This window comes from Macaca mulatta, chromosome 14 (assembly GCF_049350105.2).
Source record: "Macaca mulatta isolate MMU2019108-1 chromosome 14, T2T-MMU8v2.0, whole genome shotgun sequence".
NCBI classification, from domain to species: Eukaryota; Metazoa; Chordata; class Mammalia; order Primates; family Cercopithecidae; genus Macaca; species Macaca mulatta.
The window spans coordinates 83,390,370-83,417,965 of NC_133419.1; the positions used below are offsets into that span (position 1 = coordinate 83,390,370).

Here is a 27,596-nt window from a genome sequence, read left to right on the forward strand (position 1 = left end):
TTCTCAACACCACTGTGCTAGGTATATGTCCCTGGTACTGTGCCGCAAATTTTGCTTACATGTAGGTCACACACACACCAGACCATGAGTATCTTAAGAGTAAAGATCATCCATTAAAATGTCCAGACCTCTGTGCAGTTGACTTCAGGCTTTGAGAGGAGGCAACTTCATTGAACTAGTTCAAAAAGTAATAAGTGATCCATTTCAGGAGTATTCTTATTTTTCAAAAGAGGTTCATGTAATATATCAACATCTTTTAACATTATGTGCTTGCAAGTCCCTTAATCTTCTTTAAGTCTTTACACAACTCCATGAACTATTATTACTGTATCCATTTAACAGATGAGACAACTGAGGCACAGAACAAGAAACTTACCCAAAGTCACACAGCAAAGTGGCGAAATCAGCATTCAAACCTTGTCAGTCTGGCTGAAGCCTTCACTCTTGACCACTGTGTGATTGCTGCCTCTGAACAAATTAATGTCCAGAAGTGAATGTGCACTGGAACGTTTTGGTATGTAAAGGAAGGTCTCTGGGCCTGGGGATGGGCCAGGATCTGCTCCTCTATGATCTGCCTCTAGTCAGTTCTTTGGAACTGTTCCTACACTGAATATCTCTTCCTTTCCACCACTTCCTGAGAACAGAGATACCCCAGCAAACCTTAAGTTCTGCCACAGTGTCTGTCAAAGTAGTGCCTAGTGAAGGCAGGAACAGCTACCTACCTATAATAAAAGAGAATGGAAACTGGAAAAATCACTGGAGAGGAGAAGTTACCCTATGGCCTTCACATAAAACGAAAGTCACACCAAAAGGAGAAAAGAGACAAGGCAGCCTGTTATTTCACAGAATAACAGAACGGGAATCTGATGGAAAGGAGGTCCTGATTTCACTTGCCACTGATCTAAAAGCAATAGGCATCCTAGGATCTCATGTCTCTGGGAATTATTTTATTTCAACTAACTTACTTAGATTCTTAACATTCCTAAGGAAATAATCAGAAATGAGAAATACAGTAACAACGTAATTGGGTTCATATCTTTACTTTAAATTCATATACCAGTTCAACAAACATTTACTGAGACCTCCTGATACCAAGCATCATGCCAGATGTTGGCATTGGGGATAAGACATAATTCATTCCCCACTTTAAGGTAGTTCACAACTAGTTTTTTGGTAAAAAGTTGACATTTTCTCATCACAGCACTGACACGTTGAAAAGGGGCATTTCTTCCTTTCACATATCTTTTGAAATTAAGTTTTGTTCATGGATTTCAGCATTATAAAAGGCGATAGAAAATATAGTCAGGGAAGCAAGCTAACAGGCTATATACTATTTTTAACCCTCACAAATAAAAGAAAATGGTAGAACAGGAAAGCTAAACTAAAATGTAGCTACAACTTTACCTTTTCCCATCCTTATTTGTATATTTTTTTCTCATTTGCATTGGCTTTGTTTAGGTTTTATTCATTCATTCATTTAACAGATGTTTATCACCTTCTATATGTCCCGGACACTGACAATATAACACTAAACATAGAAAAATTCCTGCCCTTGCTTTCACCTTCTAGAGACCATAATCAAAATAAACTGTACTCAGTAACATTCTTATCCCTGTTTCCCTTATATCCTTGTTCACTCTAGAAATAAGCTGGGATTGTAAAAACAAAGCAAAGCAAAACAAAAAACAAAAAACTTGCAAAATTCAATTCTCTGGGATGTTCAGGCAGTCCATGAAAAATAAAATGAAATAATTCAATTATCCAAAAATTGTACATTATCCTTTTCATTTGTAATTCTTGAAGGCTGAATATGCAGACTTATTGGATATCTGTATTTAATTCTTTTATGAACTTTCTATTCATGTACTTTTGCTATTTTTCTATTATTAGTGAGTTAATTTTTTTGTTATTTTTAATAGAACTTTACAATTAAGAACAGTAATGCTTGGTCATATATACTGCAAAACATTTCTTCCAAGTTATCATAATAAAAGTCAAATTGAGCACTGGAATTTCATGAATCTGCACATACCGTGTTATTACAAAACCAGATGATGTCCCCTTCATTACCAGTGTAGAAAAGTATCGATCCACCATTTTTCTTCCAGTATTTATCAGCTACTAGGTACCGCTGATTAAAAGTTTTCACAGTATTAAATCCAAAATGATCAACCTGTGATAAAAACAAAATAAACAAAACATATTTCAAAGGAAAGTAATAAAATGAGATCAACACAAAGGTAATTAATTCTTCCATTAAAATCAATCTATACTACAAAAATAATCAGAAGAAATTTTAAACTTGTTTTATTATTAATAGTAATATTGATAATATTATTTTGAAATCATTTTCTTTGTATTATAAAATAAAGCAATGTTTGCTATTGGTAGTCAAGATTTTCAATGTGAAAGAAAAAATACAATTATAAAGTCAAGTAGCTACTTAAAAACATAATGTTAAAATTGAATCGTTAATACAATGTGAACCCTTTTTTAATTTTTTAATGCATTTTTTAATTGGCAAATAAAATTTTACATATGGTGTATATAACATGATGTTCTGAAATATGTATACACTGTCGAATGGCCAAATTGAGCTAATTAACATAAGCATTACCTCACATATTTATCATTTTCTGTGGTAAGAACACTTAAAATCTACTCCCTTAACAATTTTTAAGTATATAATACATCCTATTATTTTTCAAAATACAGTTTTCCCCTACTATCTGAATTTTCATTATACACAGTTTCAATATTAAAAATTCATGAACTAAGCAGACTACTGAAAAGGTCCATAAACCTTGTCATCCCAGCACACCACAGACATTCTAAGTTATAAGATTTTCATGTCTATACCATTCCCACCAAAAGAAACTAGGGCTTATTAGTGAAGTGGCTGAGTGACATTTGGGACAAGAAAGCTGCAAGATAAGCCTATGCATTTTGCTGTGCAAGGAAGCAAGAAAGTGCTCAGAATTAATGGAGAGTTACATTTAAAGAACGTAGGAACCAACTACAAGGGACTATCACTGGCAATCGTTTTAATAAATTGAATGTAAAACAAAAACAAATTAAACATAAAGAGAATAATCACTGTAGTTAATTGAAACATTCAATTCATGAAACTCCATTCATCCACAAAAATATTTTTAAAAAGGAAAGAAAGGAAAAAGTTAATTTGCCACCATTGAAGTTGTCTATTAAATCAACTCCTTACTTTGAAATTGGGAATTAAAAAGTAAAAAATTCAACATTTAACCTGCCTGTCCAACAGAACTGTATTTGATGGCAGCGAATAGTCCCAGTTAATAAAGAAGAGCTGTGTTTAGTCAAATGTCAGCTAATGTAGAAGGAATGACAGAGTTAGAATAATGACAGTTCTGTAAATTTACTGATTCAGGCAAGAATTACCAATTGGTGTTAAAAGCATTAGGAAAACGGATAATATGAAAATGAACATTCGTATAGTATCAGAGTAATACCATAGAGAATACTCTTGTCACAAGGGGAAAACATAACTACAATGGAAGGATCAGGCTGTCATCACTTTAATCTAGTAATCAATTTTGTTAGCATCATCAATGGTAGAGCAGGCAAGGATTATGTATCTCCTCATGTGGCACAACTTGAAGCCCATATCACCTATGATGTGTTCCTGCCAAAAATGTTCCATTTTATCTTAATCCAGCCTTTAGATCTAATTTCCAGGTTCCAGGAAATATAAAGGTAAAAGAGCAAGTTGAAGATACTTTAAACGGACAACAGATACTGAAGGCAGGACATTTTACAAGACAATTGACAAGGCAATATCATGAGAAAGCACTATTTTAGATTAAATGAATTTTAAGGAACATAAGATCCAGACATAATACATGACCCTGGATTGGATCCTAGTTTGAACAAACAATATTAAATAAAGATGTAGGGACAAATGTGTAATTTTAATACGGACTAGTTATTAAATGATACAGGTTGAGCATCCCTAATCCAAAACTCCAAAACCCAAATGCTCCAAATCTGAAACTTTTGAACACCAACATGATACTCAAGGGAAAGGCTCATTAGAGCATTTCAAATTTTGGATTTTCAGATTAGTTATATTCAATCAGTAACTATAATATGACTATTACATAATCAAAAAAAAAAAATCCAAAATCTGAAATGCTTCTGTTCCTAAGCATTTCAGAGAACAAATACTCAATTTGTACTAAAGACTTGTTCATTTTGTCAAAAGTGATCATATTGTTTTGGCTACATATGAAAATGATTTCTTAAACTGAACTTTAAATATATTTTTGAGATTTTTTTTACCCTTTGAGATTTTTTAACTTAATATTTAAAATGTAATTATCAAATACTACAACATGGTAAGATTCATGTACAACTATCTGAATTTACAGAGTTACCCTGCAGTACAGTCTCACTGAGCCTTTAGCATCACGGAGGCTGAATTCCTCAGTGCTTTGGAAGGACAGAAATGAGAATGCAGCACCAAGTCTGGATCAGACATATGCTGTTCCAGTGCTGCTCCAGTCTCCCAGGAACAGTGCTTAGTTCTGACCTAAACCAGACTGTAAACCCTGTAAGACTTTCCTAGGTCATTCTAAAACAGATGAGACTTCCTGCACCCAGCTCTATCTACATACACAGTTACCATTCACACCACAGGTTCCAAAACGCAAGTGTCTCAAAACTTTACCTAACTGCATACTTCCTGGTATCTATGATCATCACCATATGTAGTCCTAAAACATAATATTCTGATCTAAAGACTGTCTACTTTTCAGGAAAATAAGCAGTTTTTATGGACTAGGTATGTAATAATGATGTCCATGTGCTATAAACCCTTCCATTATACATGTTAATTTACTCAATCTTTCACTCCACAAGAATCTATTGAACTCCTATTCTGGGCCAAATACTAAGCTAAGCAGTGGGATAAAGAGTTGGCTGAGCTACAGTCCCTGAATTTAACTTAAACGAACTCAACTATATCCACTCAGCCTAAAAATGAAAGGGCAAGAAAGGCAGACAGACAGTGAAAGGAAGACGGACAAGTGATTCCACCTGCTTCCATTCAGTTAGTACAGTAGTTCTCCATGTGAGGTCCCTGGACCAGCAGTATCAGCTTCACCTGGGAACTTGTTGGAAATGCAATCACAGAAACTGTGGGGGTAAAACCCAGTAAACTGTGCTTTAACAAGCCCTACAGGTGATTCTGTAAAGTTTTGAAAATGACTGAGTTAGCATAAGCACCACAATAAGACATTAATTTGTTATTCCTTCTCTTGTTCTAGGTTTTAGAATAGCTAAAATACTGTAAGCATCTCACCATGCTGAATGAGACTCTGGTGTCTAAAGATTTGAATTACCACTGAACATACCCCCAAATATAAGCTAACTGTATCATTTGAAACTCAACATGAGAAACCACCACAGGAACACCTTTTGAAGCTCAGCAGGTTTCAGCAGGGGAGGAAAAACTGACTGTGTTGGACTTAAAGAAAGGAAGCTCATGGCTCTCTAACAAGACACCTTCCCATGAGATTCTTGAAGATAATTTTGCCCTAATGATTTTCACCTCACCCACTGACTACAGAACTGAGTCTTCATGTAAACTGAGATATTGCTGTAGCCTTTAAAAGCATCCCACAGGCCAGGCGCGGTGGCTCAAGCCTGTAATCCCAGCACTTTGGGAGGCCAAGACGGGCGGATCATGAGGTCAGAAGATCGAGACCATCCTGGCTAATACGGTGAAACCCCGTCTCTACTAAAAAATACAAAAAACTAGCCGGGCGAAGTGGCGGGTGCCTGTAGTCCCAGCTACTCGGGAGGCTGAGGCAGGAGAATGGCGTGAACCCGAGAGGAGGAGCTTGCAGTGAGCTGAGATCTGGCCACTGCACTCCAGCCTGGGTGACAGAGCAAGACTCCGTCAAAAAAAAAAAAAAAAAGCATCCCACAAAGAAAAACATTAATAATCCAGTCTAAAATTTTCAAATTTGAAAACATGGGTATGTGTTTGTATATGTCATGCTAAATATAACTGATAAAAAGTTCTTGCCAGAGAAACACTTCCATCTAGAATCACAAGGGTCACAAGAACTTCAGAACCAGAGAAAGCCAAATTCCCTTGTGTGACCGTGCCCAAGGTACTCCTGCTCCTAGCAATAGCCTTGATCGTTAAGACTGGGGAAAAGAGAGGGGAACCCTGGCAAGAAAGCAGACTTGGGAGTTAACAGACCTGAACTTGAATCTCTTCTAACTGTGAAGCCTCGGGCAAATCACTTAACCTCTCTGAACCTTAGTGTCTTCCTGTATAAAATAAGGATAACCACGTATAATTCAAAGGATTGCTGTGAGGATAGGGAAAATGTACCTAAAGTACTAGGCATAGTTCCTGATATATACATGCTTAAAAGATGTTAGTTCTCTCCATCCCATCTGCACACCAATCCTAAGCACGGAGTACTTAGATGGGAGACAGATTAAGTTCTTCACAGAATTACAGGACCTTAGAATGTCAAAATCTCCCATTTTTTTAGTGCTTCACCTAGGTACTAAACAACTGGAAATATGTAGTGAAATGTCCTTTGCACAACTTGAATTTACAGATTTTCCTTGGCTCCTTCCTATCATCAAGGATATCAACTTCTGGCTAGATAACTAGATAGTTTTCAATACCTAATGGCCAGACACACTAGGGGCAGTATGCCCTCTGCTGTTGAGAAGTGGGACCCACATGCCACTTCCTGTTCTGGGCTCCTGAATAAAGATTTTATGAATCACAACATGAAAAGGTGACAAGGGCCTTAGAAACTATTGCCTCTGTGTTTCTCAACTGAAGAAATTAGGCTCGAAGAGGTCACGTGACTTGGCCATGGTCACAAGGCAGAGGCAGAGCTAGAACTTTATTTTTGCAATTTGGTTTATTGAGCCAATTAAAATAAATAATAGCACTGTAAAGACAACACAGTATGACTTCGGAAAGGAAACAAACCTCTCTAGTCATGCACAGCAGTTCTTTCTAGCATATGGCTCAAGAAATTTCATTTTTTTTTTAAATTTTTTGTATGGTCCAAGAAATTTCAAAGCATGCTTCCCCACTTTACCACATGGAGGAGAAATAGATCTGTGAGAATGGGTAGGCAAGAAGAAAAGAGACCATTCTTCAAATGATGTTTATTATACAAAAGTAATTATTTGGACTTTAAAACTGCTCAAGAATAAAGTTTGCATACAGAAAAATCAGTAGCAACATTACATCTGTTAGTTTTGCTGGCAACTTGGGGACAGCGTGTGTGGAAGAGGTGGGGATGGGAGGGAATAACACAGAGCACCTACCACGTGTCTGCCACTGCGCTGTTGCTTTACACATATCCCTTCACCATCTCAGCAGTTACCCTCTGGGGCACTTTCATCACCCAGTTGTAAAATAAGAAGGCTGATGCTCAGAGAGGTCAGATAGCTTGCCCAAGGGAATGTAACTAATAATTAGGAATCAAATGTAATTATTTTCATGTGCTTTTAACCCCTACCCAATCCCACCTCCAAGAAAACCCAGATCTTTATACTCATTGCATTATAACATGCTCATGCAGATAAAGCTGACTATAAACTTCAACGCTCAGTAGGGGACACTCAGAGTGAGTATCTTTCTCCTAAATTTGCAAAATGAAGGACAAATCTCCCAGCCATTTACTAACAGTTACATTGCAGAATATGTGGAATGTTGGTCTTTTCACTGACCTGACAATAATTGTTACTACACTACTATTGCTAACTCCATTAGGCCACTGATAAAACCAAAATCACATTGGCTCCTTCTCAGCAGCCTTTGGTTTTAGAAAATTCAGTATGCAGTTGGATTTATTCAGGCACCCAGATGTCTAATAACAGTTAACTAAAATTTTACTAAAGATACAAAAAGTGTACCCAGAGATATACATGACCAAAACAATTAACTAATGCCTCCAATAAATCAAAGCACCTTAAAGGAGTTTTTCATGTGCTCTGGTTTTCAACTCTAATGCAGAGATGCTAAAATAAAATAAGACCTTCTTTCTCCCATTTGATGTATGTGTCCTATATTAATTTGGGGATTGTGGGGTTACATTCCATTAGAGTTCTTAAATGGATACTGACAACTTTCTGGGCAAGCTCAATTGATATCCCCTGAAAGGATGGACACCTTTATGTTAGAAGAACACAGGTTCCCAAAGAAGGACTAAAACGTGGCAGGAAGGTGGAGTTTAGACAAGCCCTAGATCTACAGTTGGAGAAGGATGGATGTCTAGGAGTGGGTTCCTACTAAGTTGTCCCTCACACACGGGCACCCTAGAGCTAGGACAAGATCAGAGAGCAAGCCACATCCTATGATTCAGATCTCTGGCTCTTGGATGACTCCCGATTTATTTCTTCTTTATTATGTCAAGGCCTTTCAAAAACCCTGCTTAAACGTTCTAGCTTTACTCATCCGTACAATGAGGATACCAGAAAGTATTGGAGATTAAATTTGACTTAAAGAATTAAAGGGGAAACAGTATCCCCCAGAAAGTGTGGTGGTGGCAAAGGAAATGCTAACAAGTCCCTCCAAGAGGAAGGTGAGTCCAAGAAGGAACTGTCCTCCCTTCCCACAAAGATGCTCTCGTCATTGCCAATCTTAACGGGTCGAGCTTCCATCTTAACAAAAAGGGTGGAAGTCCTCGCCGAGATATCTTTCAAAGGCAATCATCTTTGTACGTAATAAGACACTGCTCCTCTTTACACGCCCTTCTATAAGTGTTAACCAGGAGAGAGAACTGCATTCCCTGACTCCTATGCTTTTTTTTCCTAACATGCCTCTAATCTTAAAAATGAGACTCTTAGAAATAAATTTATTTAAAGAGAAAATGGTAAATGAGAAAGGGAAGAAAATAAATGATAATGGGAAAATCCATCATGGGGAAAATTTGGTGCCCCAGCCTCCTATACTCAGATAGTTTGAAAGGCAAAAACACAATAGCTACCGCAGTGCCCTTGTACATGGCAGATACTTTATAGATAATTGTTTTTATTTTATTTTATTTTTTGAGCCAGAGTCTTGCTCTGTCACCCAGGCTGGAGTGCAGTGGCGTGATCTCAGCTCTCTGCAATCCCCGCCTCCTGGGTTCAAGTAATTCTCCTGCCTCAGCCTCGCTAGTGGCTGGGATTACAGGTGTCCACCACCACACCCGGCTAATTTTTGTATGTTTAGCAGAGACAGGGTTTCACTATGTTGGCCAGGCTGGTCTCGAACTCCTGACCTCAAGTGATCCGCCTGCCTCAGTCTCCCAAAGTGCTGGGATTACAGGCATGAACCACTGTGCCCAGCCATAGATAATTGTTCAATTGATGCAGTTCAAACCTTCTAAGTAAGTGGTTCTTGTGTTTCTGATTATGAGGTTCCCTTGTTCATGTTAAAATTATCATAGATGTGTTATATATTAGTAGCCAGTGCTTGAGAAAATATGAGAAACTATTATAAATTCAATAATGGTATAAATAAATATCACAACAGCATCTATCTAAGTGAAAAAAAAAATGTGCTCAGTAACGAAATGGGGAGGGAAAACACCCTCTCGAAAAATTCTGCAGTGCTTAATAACCTTTCCTTCCTCAAACCAAGAACTCTGTGCCCCAGAGGCAGAATCACTAAGTCATCAAAATGCTGTGAAACCAAAACACTCTTTGCTTTACTGCTAAAACAGAGGTGAAAATATCCTGCCCTTGAGAATACCTAAAATGCTCCAGTAAATCAAGAAATAGCATGTTGTATCAAATAACAGTTAAGTGTTTCATTCTATCTGTTGGCCAAACAGCTCTGTGAAAGCACCACATAATCACTGCCTTCCCATGGCTCAGGAAGCTTTGTACTAAGAGAATTAGCTGGCCACAGCTCAAGCTCCCAAATTAGAGAAAAAGTGCTGCTGTAATCAAGTACTGCATATAAATTTTAGGAAATCTTACACCACTAGAGGGCGCCCTTATATAAGTAGTAAAGTCGGAAAGACCATTAGGGTTTTTTTGTTTGTTCTTTAAGAGACGGGGTCTCCCTCTGTGGCCCAGGCAAAGTGGAGTGGTCCGATCACAGCTCACTGCAGCCTCGAACTCCTGGGCTCAGGCGATCCTCCTTCCTAGGATCAAGAGTAGCTGGAACTAAAGGCGCACACCACCACACCCGGTTCGTTAAGTTTTAAATTAAGTTTCGTAAAATCTTAGGACAGAAAGGGAACTTAGATCTCAAGTCCAAACTCTTGGATAAAAAACAGACGAGGAGACGCCAGTTATTTTAAATATTTCTTTTCTAAATAAATATATGTTCACATAATTGAAACATAGCAATCATCTCCCTTCTTTTTAAAGTCAGGATTCAAAATCTGTGCTGTCAGAAACCAGGATATTGGTTACCATTGCAGGAGAAAAGTGACTGTAAAAGAGAATAAGGGGATTCTGGAGTTAGGATAATGCATTGTTCTGTACGTATAATAAGATAATTCAAATGCATATTGATAAACATTTAAAATCTTATTGAAGATATATATTATTTAACAAGGTACATATTTATATTTCTATTTCACTATATAGTCATATGTAAATTATATTGCACTAAATCACATTAATATTAAATTTTTCTTTCATTTAAAAATACTTATTGAGTACTCACTAAAAGGTAGGTATTAAGAAAAAAAAAACTAAGATACAATTCCATTTCTCAAGTTCTGGGGAATCTAAGAGAAATGATTCATGTGCTAGTAAACAACCAAGTAGTGGTGTGGTTAAGTTCTGTATACAAAGCGCTGTGGGAGCTCAGAAGCCAAAGCCACTACTCTGCCAGTGGAAATTACAGAGGGCTGCACCAAGGAGGTAATATTTGAGCTGAACTTTGACACACAGAAGAATTTTTTTTTTCAGGTACAAAAGAGCATTTCAAGCAAAGGAAGAAAAACATGTGCTATGATGAGCTATACAGAATGAGCATAAATTAGGAGCTGTTGTTTTACGGCAAGACATTTATGAGGGGAAGACATGGGAGATGAGATTAGACTCACCGGGTGCCACGGTGGCTCTCACCTGTAATCCCAGTGCTTTGGGAGGCTGAGGTGGGAGGATCAAATTGAGGCCAGGAGTTTGAGACTAGCCTGGCCAACATGCAAAACCTCTTCTCTATAAAAACACAAAAAAATTAGCTGGGTGTGGTGATGCATGCCTATAATCCCAGCTACTTGGGAGTCTGAGGCCTGAGAATCACTTGAACCTGGGAGGCAGAGGTTGCAGTAAGCCAAGATCACACCACTGCATTCCTACTTGGGTGACAGAGCAAGACTCTGTCTCAAAAAAAAAAAAAAAAAAAAAAAAAAAGGAAAAAGAAAAACCCAGGCCAGGCTCACTGGCTCACACCTGTAATTCCAATACTTCAGGAGGCCAAGGCAGTAGGATCACTTGAGCCCAGGAGTTCAAGACCAGCCTGGGCAACATAGCAAGACCCTGTCTCTACAAAAAATAAAAATATTACCTGGGTGTGGTGGTACATGCCTGTAGTCCTAGCTACTCAGGATGCTGAGATCAGAGGATCCCTTGAGCCCAGAAGTTTGAGGTTACAGTGAACTATGATCATGCCACTGCACTCCAGCCTGGGTGACAGAGCGAGACCCCATCTCAAAAAAAGAAGAAGAAAGAAGAAAGAAAAAGAAGAAGAAGAAGAAAAGAAGGAAGAAGAAGAAGAGAAAGAAGGAAGAAAGGAAGGAAGGAAAGAAAAAAAGCAGTATAGAGAGACAGAAGAAAGAGAAGGGAAGGGAAAGGAGGAAGGAAAGAAGGAAGAAAGAGAGGAAGGGAGGGAGAAAGGGAGGAAAGAAACCTAGCTGAAATCCAAGATTGTTTCTCTAAACCAACAGTGAATGAAAAACATCCACTGGAAATAGACTCAACTAGGCAGGGACTTTTTTCTGTTTTGTCCAGTGACTGGAATAAAGCCTGGCATGTAGTAGAAGACCAGTGAATATATAGAGAGTAAATGAATGCATGCATGTATTGTGGCTGTGCAGTTGGTATACAAACAAAACTGAGAATGGAAAGCAAAGTTCCCAAGAAGGTCAAGTTTGTGCAGGTTCATTTACTGGGTGGGTCTGTTCCCAGCTTTGGAAGAGTTGCACAACACTGTAGTTGGATGTGCCTTTTGCCCCGTGGCAAATCACATGCCTAAGGGAGAACCCAAGCCTCAAATCTAAGGGCAACGCACAACAGTTTGGTCTGCTGAGGAAGTAGGAAATGCATGCCTACTGCTGGGTGGAGAAACAGTTATAAATAACTACAAATAATACAGACAGAAGGCCATCTTTGCAGGGGGTGCAAGAGAAGGGCTAATTAGCATTTTACCAAAGTATATTACCTAAAACATAATTAATCTTGGTGACAGGGTTATAAGTCAAAGTTTTTAAGACTGGAAAGGACTTTAAAGTCATGGCTGTCAGCCAGGACACAATAACTTTACCTGAGAAACAGCTTTCTGTAAAATGTACAACATAGTAGCTCGTTCAGCAGCATACTAGTGTTTGGTGAACCACATGTGCTGCAAAATGTTGATTTGATCAATGTGTAAAATATGTGTTTCCAACAACAGAGTTTTAAGGAAGAAACAGGGGAGAGGTGAAATGCCCTAGGACAAAAAGTAACTGGAGGGAATAGTTGAGACTATAAGTAAGTGAGGGATATGTGATGCAGCCAGATCCCAAGGAGGGAATGGGGTCAATAGCACCAACAGAAGGACCTGACTTGGGCCGAACAAGGAACCGCTTCTCCACTGGGAAACAGATGGATGCAGGAGTTATCTTTCTAATTATCGAGGGAGGAAACTAAAAGGGTTCTAGTTAAAATGCCTGTCATATAACACCTTAGTTTTTAGTCAATGAAGTAAAGAGACAAGGTAATCTATTAAAAGAGATAGTAAAAGAGAACCCAGGATGGCAATGATTTAAAGACAGGTAAAAGTGCAGCATGGAAGAAAAAACTGATGCCTAAGACTCCATAAAGTTCCTGAGGTTGGAGACTGAATTGGTAGGCACAATAATCTGCCTATGTATGGGCTTGCTTAGCAGATATTCACAACCCAGTAGCAGGAGCAGAGAAGTTCGATGGTTGGATAAAACCAGGATGAGAATGTCATAAAGGGGTTGTGAGAGAGGACAGGGGGCAAGAGAATTAAGGTCATTCCTGTCTTCATGCAGCCTGAATATACCCAGAGCTATGAGGTCCTGTCCACCACAGACAAATGCTGCCATAATCTGTTAGCTGATTTGCAAGGTAATCTAAGCTATGCTGTATTTATTCTATTTTAAGGAGTAAATAATCTTGCCAGAACTCATATATATGATATATAAGCATTTCAATAATAATCTTATAAAAATAATGTAAGGCTGCATATCATCAAGGCCTTACAAGTTTATATTCTTCTGTTTTGCTAAACATAAGATGATGTGTTACTGTTTTTCTTCCTTTATAATCTACTGTTCTAAATCTTTTTCTTTCTTTTTTTTCTTTTTTTTTTTTTTTTTGAGACAGAATCTGACTCTGTCGCCCAGGCTGGAGTGCCGTGGCATGATTTGGCTCCTGCAACCTTCACCTCCTGGGTTCAAGCGATTCTCCTGCCTCAGCCTCCCGAGTAGCTGGGACTATGGGTGTGCCCTGCCATGCCCAGCTACTTTTTGTATTTTTAGTAGACACGGGGTTTTGCCATGTTGCCCAGGCTGGTCTTGAACTCCTGACCTCAAGTGATCCACCCACCTGGGCCTCCCAAAGTGCTGGGATTATAGGCATAAGCCATTGCACCTGGCCTGTTCTGAATGTTTCTTCTCTACATGCAAAATGTTCTCCTGATACCACTGATATAACTACATCACATCTTCTGAGAGATAGAGGCTGGTATCTGACAGTATAATGTAAAAGGACAAAGACCCTTCAACCTCCCAAAAAGGGCAAAAATCACATTTCTCATGAACAGGAGTTCAGACCTGTGATCTATGTAACTCACAATCCAATCTTGCATACTACCTCTCCTGCAAAGAGCTGTGATGACCTCACAAATCTTCTGTTCTCCAACTGAGCAACCCCAGTTCTTACTATTTCCCATATAACACTATATTCTAAAGTCCTCCTAACCCTGCTCACACTCTGGATTAATTAACATTCCCTCTTACAGATGGTGTGCCCAGAGCTGAGTACAATAGGTAACATGTGGTCTAATAAAGTGCCTTGCTCATCACTGGCCAGGAATAAATAACCTGTGAGTGTGTTTATAGACCTTATCCATGGTTTTGCTTTCTGCAGTTTCAGTTACCCATGGTCAACCATCATCAGAAAATAGGTGAGTACAGTACAAGATATTTTGAGAGAGAGAAAGAGACTACATGTTCATATAATGTGTCATAATTATTTATTATTCATTATAACGAATCTCTTATTAATCTCTTATTGTGCCTAATTTATAAATAAAACTTTATCATAGGTATGTATGTATAGGAAAAAAACATAGTATATATAGTGTTCAGTACTAACCAATGTCTCTGGCATCCACTGGGGGTCTTGGAACTTATCCCCCATGAAGAAGGGAGGACTACTGTATAGCTCCAATAACACAGCCTACTTTTAATTGAAAGTCATGTAGGTATACTGGGTTGAATAGCATCCCCCCAAAATTTATGTCCTTCCTAGAACCTCAGAATGTGACTTTATTTAGAAATAGGATCATTGCAGATGTCATTAGTTAAGATGAGGTCATGCTGGAGAGGGGTGGGCCCTTAATCCAATATGACTGGTGTTCTTGTAAGAAAAGAAGAGACAAAGAGGCACAGAGAGAAGAATGCCATATTAAGACACAGATGCACAAAAGCAAGATGGCCCACGTGACAATGGAAGCAGAGATTGGAATCAAGCAGCTTCCAGCAAAAGAATGCCAAGGACTGCCAACAGCCAGCAGAAGCTTAGCAAAGGACACAGACCAGGCTCTTCCTCGGAGCCCGGACCAGGCTCTCCCTCGGAGTCCCAAGAAGTAACTAATCCTGCTGACACCCTGACTTTGGACTTCGGGTCTCTGGAAGTGAGAGGATAAATTTCTGTTGTTTTAAGCCTCATAGTTTGTGATACTCTGCAGCCCAAAGCAACTAATACAGAAGGTCTCTCTATGGAGGTGGCAATGGAACTGAAGCCTGAAGGAGGCAGACAAGGAAAGAACTCTAGAAAGAAGAAACAGAAAATACAAAGAGCTAGAGGCCAGAAAGAGCTTAATGTGGAAACAATAAGACCAGTGGTGAACAAGACAGAGAATGGTACTGGATGAGGCTTAGAGCTAAGTGGGCTATGATAGGGAGTCTGAAAGTCTGAACTTAAGGGCAATACGAAGCCTTCAAGAGTTTTAAAACTTATTCTGATTTAAAAAAAAAAAAAAGATCAGTTTACCTGTTCTGTGGAAGATGGCCTAGAGGAAATTTTTTTAAAAGAAAAAAGAAAGAAAGTGAGAAGAAAGCAGAAGGCTATTGAAAGGTTCACATGGCACATGATTATGAGAACAAGTCAGGCTTCAAGCCAAGGTAGGTCGCTCTTAAATTGCTACATATTCAACATATATAATAATGTTTACTCTCCAAAGTCGTAATACACCCAAGAAAGATCTCAATGAAGAAGGACTCAATATATGACATCAGCAGTATTCGTTTAACAACAATCAACAAAAGGAAGTCTTTTGAACAGTTGTAGTCACCACCATAGCCCATGTATAACAGATTCTGCACTGGTCCTGACTATGGGCATTGTAAACACTAAACACCCCACTAAATTAGCAAAAGAGTTCCAAGGCCATCAGGCTCCCCCCAGCATTTAATAGAAGTCAATAAAGCATATTCTATTGCTACCCTTTTCTCCAAAACCTATTAAAGAAATTGATAGAAGGTAATAAACTAATTGTTCTCAAACGTTTCGGTCCTGTTCCACCCTGGTGAGATAAAAGACATCAACCAGCCACAATCTTCACTGGTTACCTCTGATGAATTAATAAACTACATTTAAAAAAAATAAAAAGCACATACAAACATAGTATTACAACATAATGCTAAAATACAACTCTTCTTCCTAAATGGAGAATCTTCTGTGAATGATACCGTGAGAACCACTGAAACAGAAAACTTACAACCTCTTTTCAGAGACTGCTTTAAAATAATTTTTTTATCACATTGAAAAATACATGATATTAAAGCACTCTGGAAAATTAAACTTTACAAAATCCCCACATGAATAGCATCCACAAAAGGAAGCAGCTGAGGAAAGTAATGTCTAAGTTTTTTCCTCCTGGAAACTCCAACATCAAATTTGCAGTCCTGATTTCACTATAAAATGTCCTCCAGGGACTTTTTATCATTATCTTAAAGACACACTCTACAGACTACTCATTGTTTTGCACATTCATCCGGTCTAAATGATAACGGCGCTGTAAAAAAGATAAAGGAAGGGAAAAGGATATCCTCAGCAGAAACCAAAAAGCTCAGAACAATAACAGCAAGTTCAAATGTAACCAAGTGGCTTCCTTTGATTACTTTCAGGTGGTTTTGCCACCACATCACCAGATAATCAACAACTTCCCAGAGCTGGTAGGATGTGTAAGTATTTCTTGAGTGCCTACCATGGGATAAGTACTAGAGTTACAACAGTGAACAAGCTAGATATGGTCACTGCCCTCACAGGGCTTATAGTCTGGCGACAGACAACAAGAAACAGAAAACAAACAAGCAAACACACAAATAAGAACTTAGAAACTAATTGTACAGGTTTTACCTGGGTGTGGTGGCTCACACCTGTGATCCCAGGACTTTGGGAGGCCAAGGCTGGCAGATCACTTGAGCCAAGGAGTTCGAGACCAGCCTGGGAAACGTGGCAAAACCCCGTCTCTTCAAAAAAATATAAAAATTAGCATGGCATAATGGCATGCACCTGTGCTACCAGGCACTCAGGAGGATGAAGTGGGAAGATCACCCGAGCCCAGGAGGTCACGGCTGCAATGAGCTGTGATCACACCACTGGGCTCCAGCCTGGGCAACAGAGTGAGATCCTGTTTCAAAAAAAAAAAAAAGAAAAAAAGGAAACTAGTTGTACAGGTTTTATTTTGATAGAGAATAACAGAGGCAGATCGACTTTTAATAGGGTGGTCAGAAAAGAAGTCTTGGAGCAGGCAATAGTTAAGCCTTTAATCCACACAGCTGTCTACCCTGTGAAAGGTCCTGGGGGTTCTATTCAACGCCACTCCCTTCATGAAGCATTTCTGCCTTCTTTGTGCTTTCAGGGTATTTTAGCTATATTATAATCTTTTCAAATGTAGCCTTGCACTGTAGTTATTTATACATGCATGTCTTATAACCTTCATACTACTATAAACTGTGAAACTGTAAAAAACCCAGATAAAAAAAGTTAGAATCTATTGAACACACCACAGGAGGTATGTTATTTCCTCCTGCCCCTGTGAATAGTGTAAGGGCTGAACTAGGGCTATAGGTAAATAATCTCAACTGTTCTTCAGCGGAACCCTATGGAGTAGAGAGGCTGTGTTTTCCCCCTCCATGCCCTACTGCCTCTCCCTTTCTGGCTAATCTCTGTACCCACAAAGCACAAAGCACAATGTGCACAGGCCTTGCTACATCAATGACTCCTGAGTTGAACTGGGAGAAGTGAGATGTGTGATGTGACACCTGAAGACCGAGTGACCTCACCCGAACTTAGACTACACCAGTTAACTCTGCTCTAGGCCTGTGGGGCTACCAGCAAGACCGTTTTCTTTCTATCAGAGGTGTGTTAGCCTCAGGAAATGTGAACAGATACTACAATTATCCAGTTCAAATCCAACTCAACCTTGAAAAGTAGAAAAGTTGTAAACACATAGGTGACTATAATTAATAGTGAGACTCCTCAGCAAAGACAAGGCTCTTTCACCGTCCCACCATTTCCTGAGTGCTTACTCTGTGTGCCTGGCTACACTGGATACAAGGATAAAAGCCTTATTTTTTGCTCTCAAGGAGGCCACAGTCTACCAGAGGAGACAAGCAAGCAAAGAAATTATTTGCACACAAGGAATGCACATTATGAATGTGGGTGAGAACAAGGTGATTGTTACGGCAGCAAAGAGGAGACACCACCCAACTAACCAGTGGTACACAAGGCCATAGTGAAGGCAAGCTCAGAGAAGCTGATAATGTCCATCATGGCACCCTGCTCCCCTCTTTTCCAGCTTCATCTTCTACCACATGGCCCTCTCCCACTTCATATTCCAGAAATGCTCTGGACATACGCTTTCTCAAGTCTCCAGGCTTCTCTACATGGATTTCCTCCTGCCCGGAATGCCTTCCTGTCTCGCATCATTACAAAAAAAAACTACTACTTCATCCTCAAAATGTTCATTCAAGTGCTGTCCCCTCTGCAGAGTTTTCTAGGACAACCCCAAGCCCAAAGGAGAATGCTCTTTCTCTGATTCTGACAGCTTCCAGAACAGTCACCACCACACTGTGCTATCACTGTTTTGAAGGTTGGCTCAGCACAGTGAAAACAGCCCAGCTCTATAACCTGAAAGTTCCACGTTGAAATGCTGACTGTGCCACTTTCCAGCTAGGTGATTTCCAGAAAACTCTTTCATATCTCAGTACCTCAGTTGCTTCATCTATAAAAGGGAAAACTAATAACTTACTTACAAGGTTGCAAGGATTCAAGGTGGTGTGTGTACAAGCCCCTGACCACAGCAAAGACTGAAAAAATAATCCCAATGACTGATAACCAACAACAATTTTATATTGTGGTATTAAACAAAAAACACACAAAAGCATATTACAACCATATGTGTATTTTTACATTTGGCACGTGATATGGTTTTGCTATGTCCCCACCCAAATCTCAACTTGAATTGTATCTCCTAGAATTCCCACGTGTTGTGGGAGACACCCAGGGGGAGGTTATTGAATCATGGGGGCCAGTCTTTCTTGTGCTGGTCTCATGATAGTGAATAAGTCTCACAAGATCTGATAGGTTTATCAGGGGTTTCCACTTTTGCTTCTTCCTCATTTTCTCTTGCCACCACCTTGTAAGAAGTGCCTTTCACCTCCTGCCATGATTCTGAGGGCCCCCAGCCCTGTAGATCTGTAAGTCCAATTAAACCTCTTCTTCTTCCCAGTCTCGGGTATGTCTCAATCAGTTGCATGAAAACGAACTAATACAGTAAATTGGTACGAGTAGAGTGGGGCATTGCTGAAAGGATACCTGAAAATGTGAAAGCAACTTTGGAACTGGGTAACAGACAGAGGTTGGAACAGTTTGGAGGGCTGAGGATAAGACAGGAAAATGTGGAAAAGTTTGGAACCTCCTAGAGACTTGTTCAGTGGCTTTGACAAAAATGTTGACAGTGATATGAACAACAAGGTCCAGGCTGAGGTACTCTCAGATGGAGATGAGGAACTTGTTGGGAACTGAAGCAAGGGTGACTCTTGCTATGTTTTAGCAAGAGACTGGTGGCATTTTGCTCCACCCTAGAGATTTGTGGAGCTTTGAACTTGAGAGAGATGATTTAGGGTATCTGGCGGAAGAAATTTCTAAGCAGCAAAGTATTCAAAATGTGACTTGGGTGCTGTTAAAACATTCCATTTTAAAAGGGAAACAGCATAAAAGTTCAGAAAATTTGTAGCCTGATGATGCAGTAGAAAAGAAAAACCTACTTTCTAAGGAGAAATTCAAGCTGACTGCAGAAATTTGCATAAGTAGCAAGGAGCCTGATGTTAATCCCCAAGGCCATGGGGAAAATGTCTCCAGGCCATGTCAGAGACCGCAGGGCAGCCCCTCCCATCACAGGCCTGGAGCCCCAGGAGGAAAAAGTGGTTTCATGGGCTGAGCCCAGGGTCCCCATGCTGTGTGCAGCCTAGGGACTGGGTGCCCCGTGTCCCAGCCACTCTAGCCATGGCTTAAATGGGCCAACATAGAGCTCAGGCTGTGACTTCAGAGGGTGGGAGCCCCAAGCCTTAGCAGCTTCCACATGGTGTTGAGCCTGCAGGTGCATAGAAGTCAAGAATTGAGGTTTGGGAACCTCTGTCTAGATTTCAGAAGATGTATGGAAATGCCTGGATGCCCAGGCAAAAGTTTGCTGCAGGGATTGAGCCCTCATGGAGAACCTCTGCTAGGGCAGTCTGGAAGGGAATGTGGGGTCAGAGCTCCAACACAAGAGTCTCTACTGGGGCAATGCCTAGTAGAGCTGTGAGATGAGGGCCACCATCCTCCAGACCCCATAATAGTAGACCCATCGACAGCTTGTACTGTGAGCCTGGAAAAGCCACAGACACTCAATGCCAGCCACTGAAAGCAGCTGGGAGGGAGGCTGTAACCTGCAAAGCCACAGGGGTGGAGCTGCCTAAGACCATGTGAACCCACCTCTTGCATCAGTGTGACCTGGATGTGAGACCTGGAGTCAAAGGAGATAATTTGGACCTTTAAAATTTGACTGCCTGCTGGATTTCAGACTTGCATGGGGCCTGTAACCCCTTTGTTTTGGCCATTTTCTCCCATTTGGAATGGCTGTATTTACCCAATACCTGAACATACACTGTATCTAGGAAGTAACTAACTTGCTTTTGATTTTATAGGCTCATAAGCAGAAAGGACTTGCCTTGTCTCAGATGAGACTTTGGACTGTGGACTTTTGGGTTAATGCTGAAATGAGTTAAAACTTTGGGGGATTGCTAGGAAGGCATGATTGTTTTTGAAATGTGAGGACATGAAATTTGGTGGGGCCGGGGTGGTATGATATGGTTTGGCTGTGTCCCCACTCAAATCTCAACTTGAATTGTATCTCCCAGAATTCCCACATGTTGTGGGAGGGACCCATGGGGAGGTAATTGAATCATGGGCGTCGTTTACCATGCTATTCTCATGATAGTGAATAAGTCTCAAGAGATCTGATGGGTTTATCAGCGATTTCCACTTTTGCTTCTTCCCCATTTTCTCTTGCTGCCCCCATGTAAGAAGTGCCATTCACGTCCCACCACGATTCTGTGGCCTCCCCAGCCATGTGGAACTGTAAGTCCAATTAAACCTCCTTTTCTTCCTAGTCTCAGGTATGTTCTTTATCAGCTGCATGAAAACAGACTAATACAGCATGTGACCCTGAAGAATGTAAAAAGCTGTTTGATGATCCATTTTCCCCAGGTACAATTCTGTCCTGATTTAAGCAATAAAAACAATTTCATACAGCCTTTACATAAAGGATCTTCTGCAAGGGAAAATTGCCACAAAGAATATAACTGAGAAAAGATTTACCACAAAGGCTCATTTCACTAAGAAAAAAAAATAATCAGTGGAAAACCAAGCAGCACATTTGGAGAGAAACTGACTCAGGGGTAATAATTATAATCTGCCACTACTATTTACTACAGGACATTCCTTCCCTTTAAAACCATAATGTTAGCAGCCTACAATTAAAAGATAATTATAACCATTTGCAAGTGATGGTGTTTTCATCCCATAGCCTAGTACCTTCTAGAACTCCCTATTTTTAAATTGTTCTTTTTTGATCATCCCAAAATGGATGAATATTAAACAAAAGATAAATCTCCTTTATGTTATCTCACTTTGCTCTTTTTTTTATTATTATTATACTTTAACTTCTAGGGCACATGTGCACAACATGCAGGTTACACATGTATACATGAGCCATGTTGGTGTGCTGCACCCGTTATCTCGTCATTTACATTAGTTATATCTCCTAATGCTATCCCTCCCCCTCCCCCCACCCCACGACAGGCCCGGGTGTGTGATGTTCCCCACCCCATGTCCAAGTGTTCTCATTGTTCAGTTCCCACCTATGAGTGAGAATATGTGGTGTTTGGTTTTCTGTCCTTGCGATGATGGTTTGCTCAGAATTATGGTTTCCAGCTTCATCCATGTCCCTACAAAGGACATGAACTCATCCTTTTTTATGGCTGCGTAGAATTCCATGGTGTATATGTGCCACATTTTCTTAATCCAGTCTATCATTGATGGACATTTGGTTTGGTTCCAAGTCTTTGCTATTGTGAATAGTGCCACAATAAACATACGTGTGCCTGTGTCTTTATAGCAGCATGATTTATAATCCTTTGGGTATATACCCAGTAATGGAATGGCTGGGTCAAATGGTATTTCTAGTTCTAGATCCTTGAGGAATCACCACACTGTCTTCCACAATGGTTGAACTAGTTTACAGTCCCACCAACAGTGTAAAAGTGTTCCTATTTCTCCACATCCTCTCCAGCACCTGTTGTTTCCTGACTTTTTAATGATTGTGATTCTAACTCGTGTAAGATGGTATCTCATTGTGGTTTTGATCTGCATTTCTCTGATAGCCAGTGATGATGAGCATTTTTTAATGTGTCTGTTGGCTGCATAAATGTCTTCTTGGCCAGGCGTGGTGGCTCACGCCTGTAATCCCAGCACTTTGGGAGGCCGAGGCAGGTGGATCACAAGGTCAGGAGATCGAGACCATCCTGGCTAACACAGTGAAACCACGTCTCTACTAAAAAAATACAAAAAATCAGCCAGGCATGGTGGCAGGTGCCTGTAGTCCCAGCTACTAGGGAGGCTGAGGCAGGAGAATGGTGTGCACCCAGGAGGCAGAGCTTGCAGTGAGTGAGATCATGCCACTGCACTCCAGCCTGGGCGAAAGAGCAAGACTCTGCCTCAAAAAAAAAAAAAAAATCTTCTTTTAAGAAATGTCTGTTCATATCCCTTGCCCACTTTTTGATGGGGTTTCTTGATTTTTTTCTTGTAAATTTGTTTAAGTTCTTTGTAGATTCTGAATATTAGCCCTTTGTCAGACAGTTAGATTGCAAAAATTTTCTCCCATTCTATATGGTGCCTGTTCACTCTGATGGCAGTTTCTTTTGCCGTGCAGAAGCTCTTTAGTTTAATTAGATCCCATTTGTCTATTTTGACTTTTGTTGCCATTGCTTTTAGTGTTTTAGTCATGAAGTCCTTGGCCATGCCTATATCCTGAATAGTATTGCCTAGGTTTTCTTCTAGGGCTTTTATGGTTTTATGGCTAACATTTAAATCTTTAATCCATCTTGAATTAATTTTTGTATAAGGTGTAAGGAAGGGATCCAGTTTCACCTTTCTACATATGGCTACCCAATTTTCCCAGCACCATTTATTAAATAGGGAATCCTTTCCCCATTGTTTGTTTTTGTCAGGTTTGTCAAAGATCAGATGGTTGTAGATGTGTGGTATTATTTCTGAGGGCTCTGTTCTATTCCATTGGTCTATATCTCTGTTTTGGTACAAGTACCATGCTGTTTTGATTACTGTAGCCTTGTAGTATAGTTGGAAGTCAGGTAGCATGATGCCTCCAGCTTTGTTCTTTTGGCTTAGGATTGTCTTGGCAATGCAGGCTCTTTTTTGGTTCCATATGAACTTTAAAGTAGTATTTTCCAATTCTGTGAGAAAGTCATTGGTAGCTTGATGGGGATGGCATTGAATCTATAAATTACCTTGGGCAGTGTGGCCATTTTCACAATATTGATTCTTCCTATCCATGAGCATGGAATGTTCTTCCATTTGTTTGTGTCCTCTTTTATTTCATTGAGCAGTGGTTTGTAGTTCTCCCTGAAGAGGTCCTTCACATCCCTTGTAAGTTGAAGTCGTAGGTATTTTATTCTTTTTGAAGCAATTGTGAATGGAAGTTCACTCATGATTTGGCTCTCTGTTTGTCTGTTATTGGTGTATATGAATGTTTGTGATTTTTGCACATTGATTTTGTATCCTGAGACTTTGCTGAAGTTGTTTATCAGCTTAAGGAGATTTTGGGCTGAGACAATTGGGTTTTCTAAATATACAATCTGCAAACAGGGACAATTTGACTTCCTCTTTTCCTAACTGAATATCCTTTATTTCTTTCTCCTGCCTGATTGCCCTGGCCAGAAATTCCAACACTATGTTGAATGGGAGTGGTGAGAGAGTGCACCCCTGTCTTGTGCCAGTTTTCAAAGGGAATGCCTCCGGTTTTTGCCCATTCAGTACAATATTGGCTGTGGGTTTGTCATAAATAGCTCTTACTATCTTGAGACATGTCCCATCAATACCTAGTTTATTGAGAATTTTTATCATGAAGGGCTGTTGAATTTTGTTGAAGGCCTTTTCTCCATCTATTGAGATAATCATGTGGTTTTTGTCTTTGGTTCTGTTTATATGTTGGATTACGTTTATTGATTTGTATATGTTGAACCAGCCTTGCATCCCAGGGATGAAGCCAACTTGATCGTGGTGGATAAGCTTTTTGATGTGCTGCTGGATTTGGTTTGCCAGTATTTCATTCAGGATTTTTGCATCGAGGTTCATCAGGGATATTGGTCTTAGATCTCTTTTGTGTGTGTGTCTCTGCCAGGCTTTGATATCAGGATGATGCTGGCCTCATAAAATGAGTTAGGGAGGATTCCCTCTTCTTTTATTGATTGGAATAGTTTCAGAAGTAATGGTACCGGGTCCTCTTTGTACCTCTGGTAGAATTCGGCTGTGAATCCGTCTGGTCCTTGACTTTTTTGGCTGGTAGGCTATTAACTATTGCCTCAATTTCAGAGCTGTTATTGGTCAATTCAGGGATTCAACTTCTTCCTGGTTTACTCTTGGGAGGGTGTATGTGTCCAGGAATTTATCCATTTCTTCCACATTTTCTAGTTTATTTGCGTAGAGGTGTTTATAGTATTCTCTGATAGTAGTTTGTATTTCTGTGGGATCGGTGGTGATATCCACTTTATCATTTTTTATGGCATCTATTTGATTCTTCTCTCTTTTCTTCTTTATTAATCTTGCTAGCGGTCTATCAATTTTGTTGATCTTTTCAAAAAACCAGCTCCTGGATTCATTGATTTTTTGAAGGGTTTTTTTGTGTCCCTATCTCCTTCAGTTCTGCTCTGATCTTACTTATTTCTTGCCTTCTGCTAGCTTTTGAAGGTGTTTGCTTTTGCTTCTCTAGTTCTTTTAATTGTGATGTTAGGGTGTCATTTTTGGATCTTTCCTGCTTTCTCTTGTGGACATTTAGTGCTATAAATTTCCCTCTACACTCTGCTTTAAATGTGTCCCAGAGATTCTGGTATGTTGTGTCTTTGTTCTCATTGGTTTCAAAGAACATCTTTATTTCTGCCTTCACTTCGTTATGTACCCAGGAGTCATTCAGGAGCAGGTTTTTCAGTTTCCATGTAGTTGAGCAGTTCTGAGTGAGTTTCTTAATCCTGAGCTCTAGTTTGATTGCACTGTGGTCTGAGAGACAGTTTGCTATAATTTCTGTTCTTTTCCATTTGCTGAGGAGTGCTTTACTTCCAGTTATGTAGTCAGTTTTGGAATAAGTGTGATGTGGTGCTGAAAAGAATGTATATTCTGTTGATTTGTGGTTGAGAGTTCTGTAGATGTCTTAGGTGCGCTTGGTGCAGAGCTGAGTTCAATTCCTGGATATCCTTGTTAACTTCCTGTCTCATTGATCTGTCTAATGTTGACAGTGGGGTGTTAAAGTCTCCCGTTATTATTGTGTGGGAGTCTAAATCTCCTTGTAGGTCCCTAAGGACTTACTTTATGAATCTGGGTTCTCCGGTATTGGGTGCATATATATTTAGTTAGCTCTTCTTGTTGAATTGATCCCTTTACCATTATGTAATGGCCTTGTCTCTTTTGATCTTTGTTGTTTTAAAGTCTGTTTTATCAGAGACTAGGATTGCAACCCCAGCTTTTTTTTGTTTTGTTTTCCATTTGCTTGGTAGATCTTCCTCCATTCCTTTATTTTGAACCTATGTGTGCCTCTGCACGTGACATGGGTGTCCTGAATACAGCAGACTGATGGGTCTTGACTCTTTATCCAATTTGCCAGTCTGTGGATTTTAATTGGAGCATTTAGCCCATTTACATTTAAGGTTAATATTGTTAAGTTTGAATTTGATGCTGTCTTTATGATATTAGCTGGTTATTTTGCTCATTAGTTGATGTAGTTTCTTCCTAGCATCGATGGTCTTTACAATTTGGCATGTTTCTGCAGTTGCGGGTCCAGTTGTTCCTTTCCATGTTTAGTGCTTCCTTCAGGAGCTCCTGTAAGGCAGGCCTGGTGGTGACAAAATCTCTCAGCATTTGCCTGTCTGTAAAGGATTTTATTTCTCCTCCACTTATGAAGCTTAGTTTCACTGGATATGAAATTCTGGGTTGAAAATTCTTTTCTTTAAGAATGTTGAATATTGGCCCCCACTCTTGCAGGGTTTCTGCTGAGAGATCCGCTGTTAGTCTGATGGGCTTCCCTTTGTGGGTTACCCAACCTTTCTCTCAGGCTGCCCTTAATACTTTTTCCTTCATTTCAACTTTGGTGAATCTGACAAGTATGTGTCTTGGAGTTGCTCTTCTCGAAGAGTATCTTTGTGGTGTTCTCTGTATTTCCTAAATTTGAATGTTGGCCTGCCTTGCTAGGTTGGAGAAGTTCTCCCGGATAATATCCTGAAGAGTGTTTTCCAACTTGGTCCCATTCTCCCCATCACTTTCAGGTACACCAATCAGACATAGATTTGGTCTTTTCACGTAGTCCCCTATTTCTTGGAGGCTTTGTTCACTTCTTTCTACTCTTTTTTCTCTAAACTTCTCACTTCATTCCATTCATTTGATCTTCAATCACTGATGCCCTTTCTTCCACTTGATCGACTCGGCTGCTGAAGCTTGTGCATGTGTCACATAGTTCTTGTGCCATCGTTTTCAGCTCCATCAGGTCATTTCAGGTCTTCTCTATGCTGTTTATCCTAGTTAGCCATTCATCTAATCTTTTTTCAAGGTTTTCAGCTTCTTTGCAATGGGTTTGAACATCCTCCTTTAGCTCAGAGAATTTTGTTATTACCAATCATCTGAAGCCTTCTTCTCTCAACTTGTCAAAGTCATTCTCCATCCAGTTTTGTTCCATTGCTGGCAAGGAGCTGCATTCCTTTGGATGAGAAGAGGCACTCTGATTTTTAGAATTTTCAGCTTTTCTGCTCTGGTTTCTCCCCATCTTTGTGGTTTTATCTACCTTTGGTCTTTGATGATGGTGACGTACAGATGGGGTTTTGGTGTGGATGTCCTTTCTGTTTGTTAGTTTTCCTTCTAACAGTCAGGACCCTCAGCTGCAGGTCTGTTGCAGTTTGCTGGAGGTCCACTCCAGACCCTGTTTGCCTGGGTATCACCAGCAGAGGCTGCAGCACAGCAAATATTGCAGAACAGAAAATGTTGCTGCCTGATCCTTCCTCTGGAAGCTTCATCTCAAAGGGGCACCCAGTTGTATGAGATGTCAGTTGGTCCCTACTGGGAGGTGTCTCCCAGTTAGGCTACTCGGGTCAGGGACCCACTTGAGGAGGCATTCTGTCTATTCTCAGATCTCAAACCCCATGCTGGGAGAACCACTACTCTCTTCAAAGCTGTCAGACAGGGATGTTTAAGTCTGCAGAAGTTTCTGCTGCCTTTCGTTCAGCTATACCCTGCCCCAAGAGGTGGAGTCTACAGAGGCAGGCAGGCCTCCTTGAGCTGCGGTGGGCTCCACCCAC

General features: G+C 40.0%; 1 protein-coding gene across 2 annotated transcripts in view; it reads right to left on the minus strand.

Moving 5' to 3' along the window:
- Nucleotides 1-27,596, minus strand: part of PRCP (prolylcarboxypeptidase) — an 81,349-nt gene that overhangs the window by 33,244 nt on the left and 20,509 nt on the right. For both annotated transcript variants that reach the window (XM_028832587.2, NM_001261249.1), the window contains 1 exon segment: nt 2,033-2,173. Coding sequence is in view for 1 of the 2 variants with exons in the window: in NM_001261249.1 (NP_001248178.1) it covers nt 2,033-2,173 (141 nt within the window). In the remaining variant the exon portion in view is untranslated.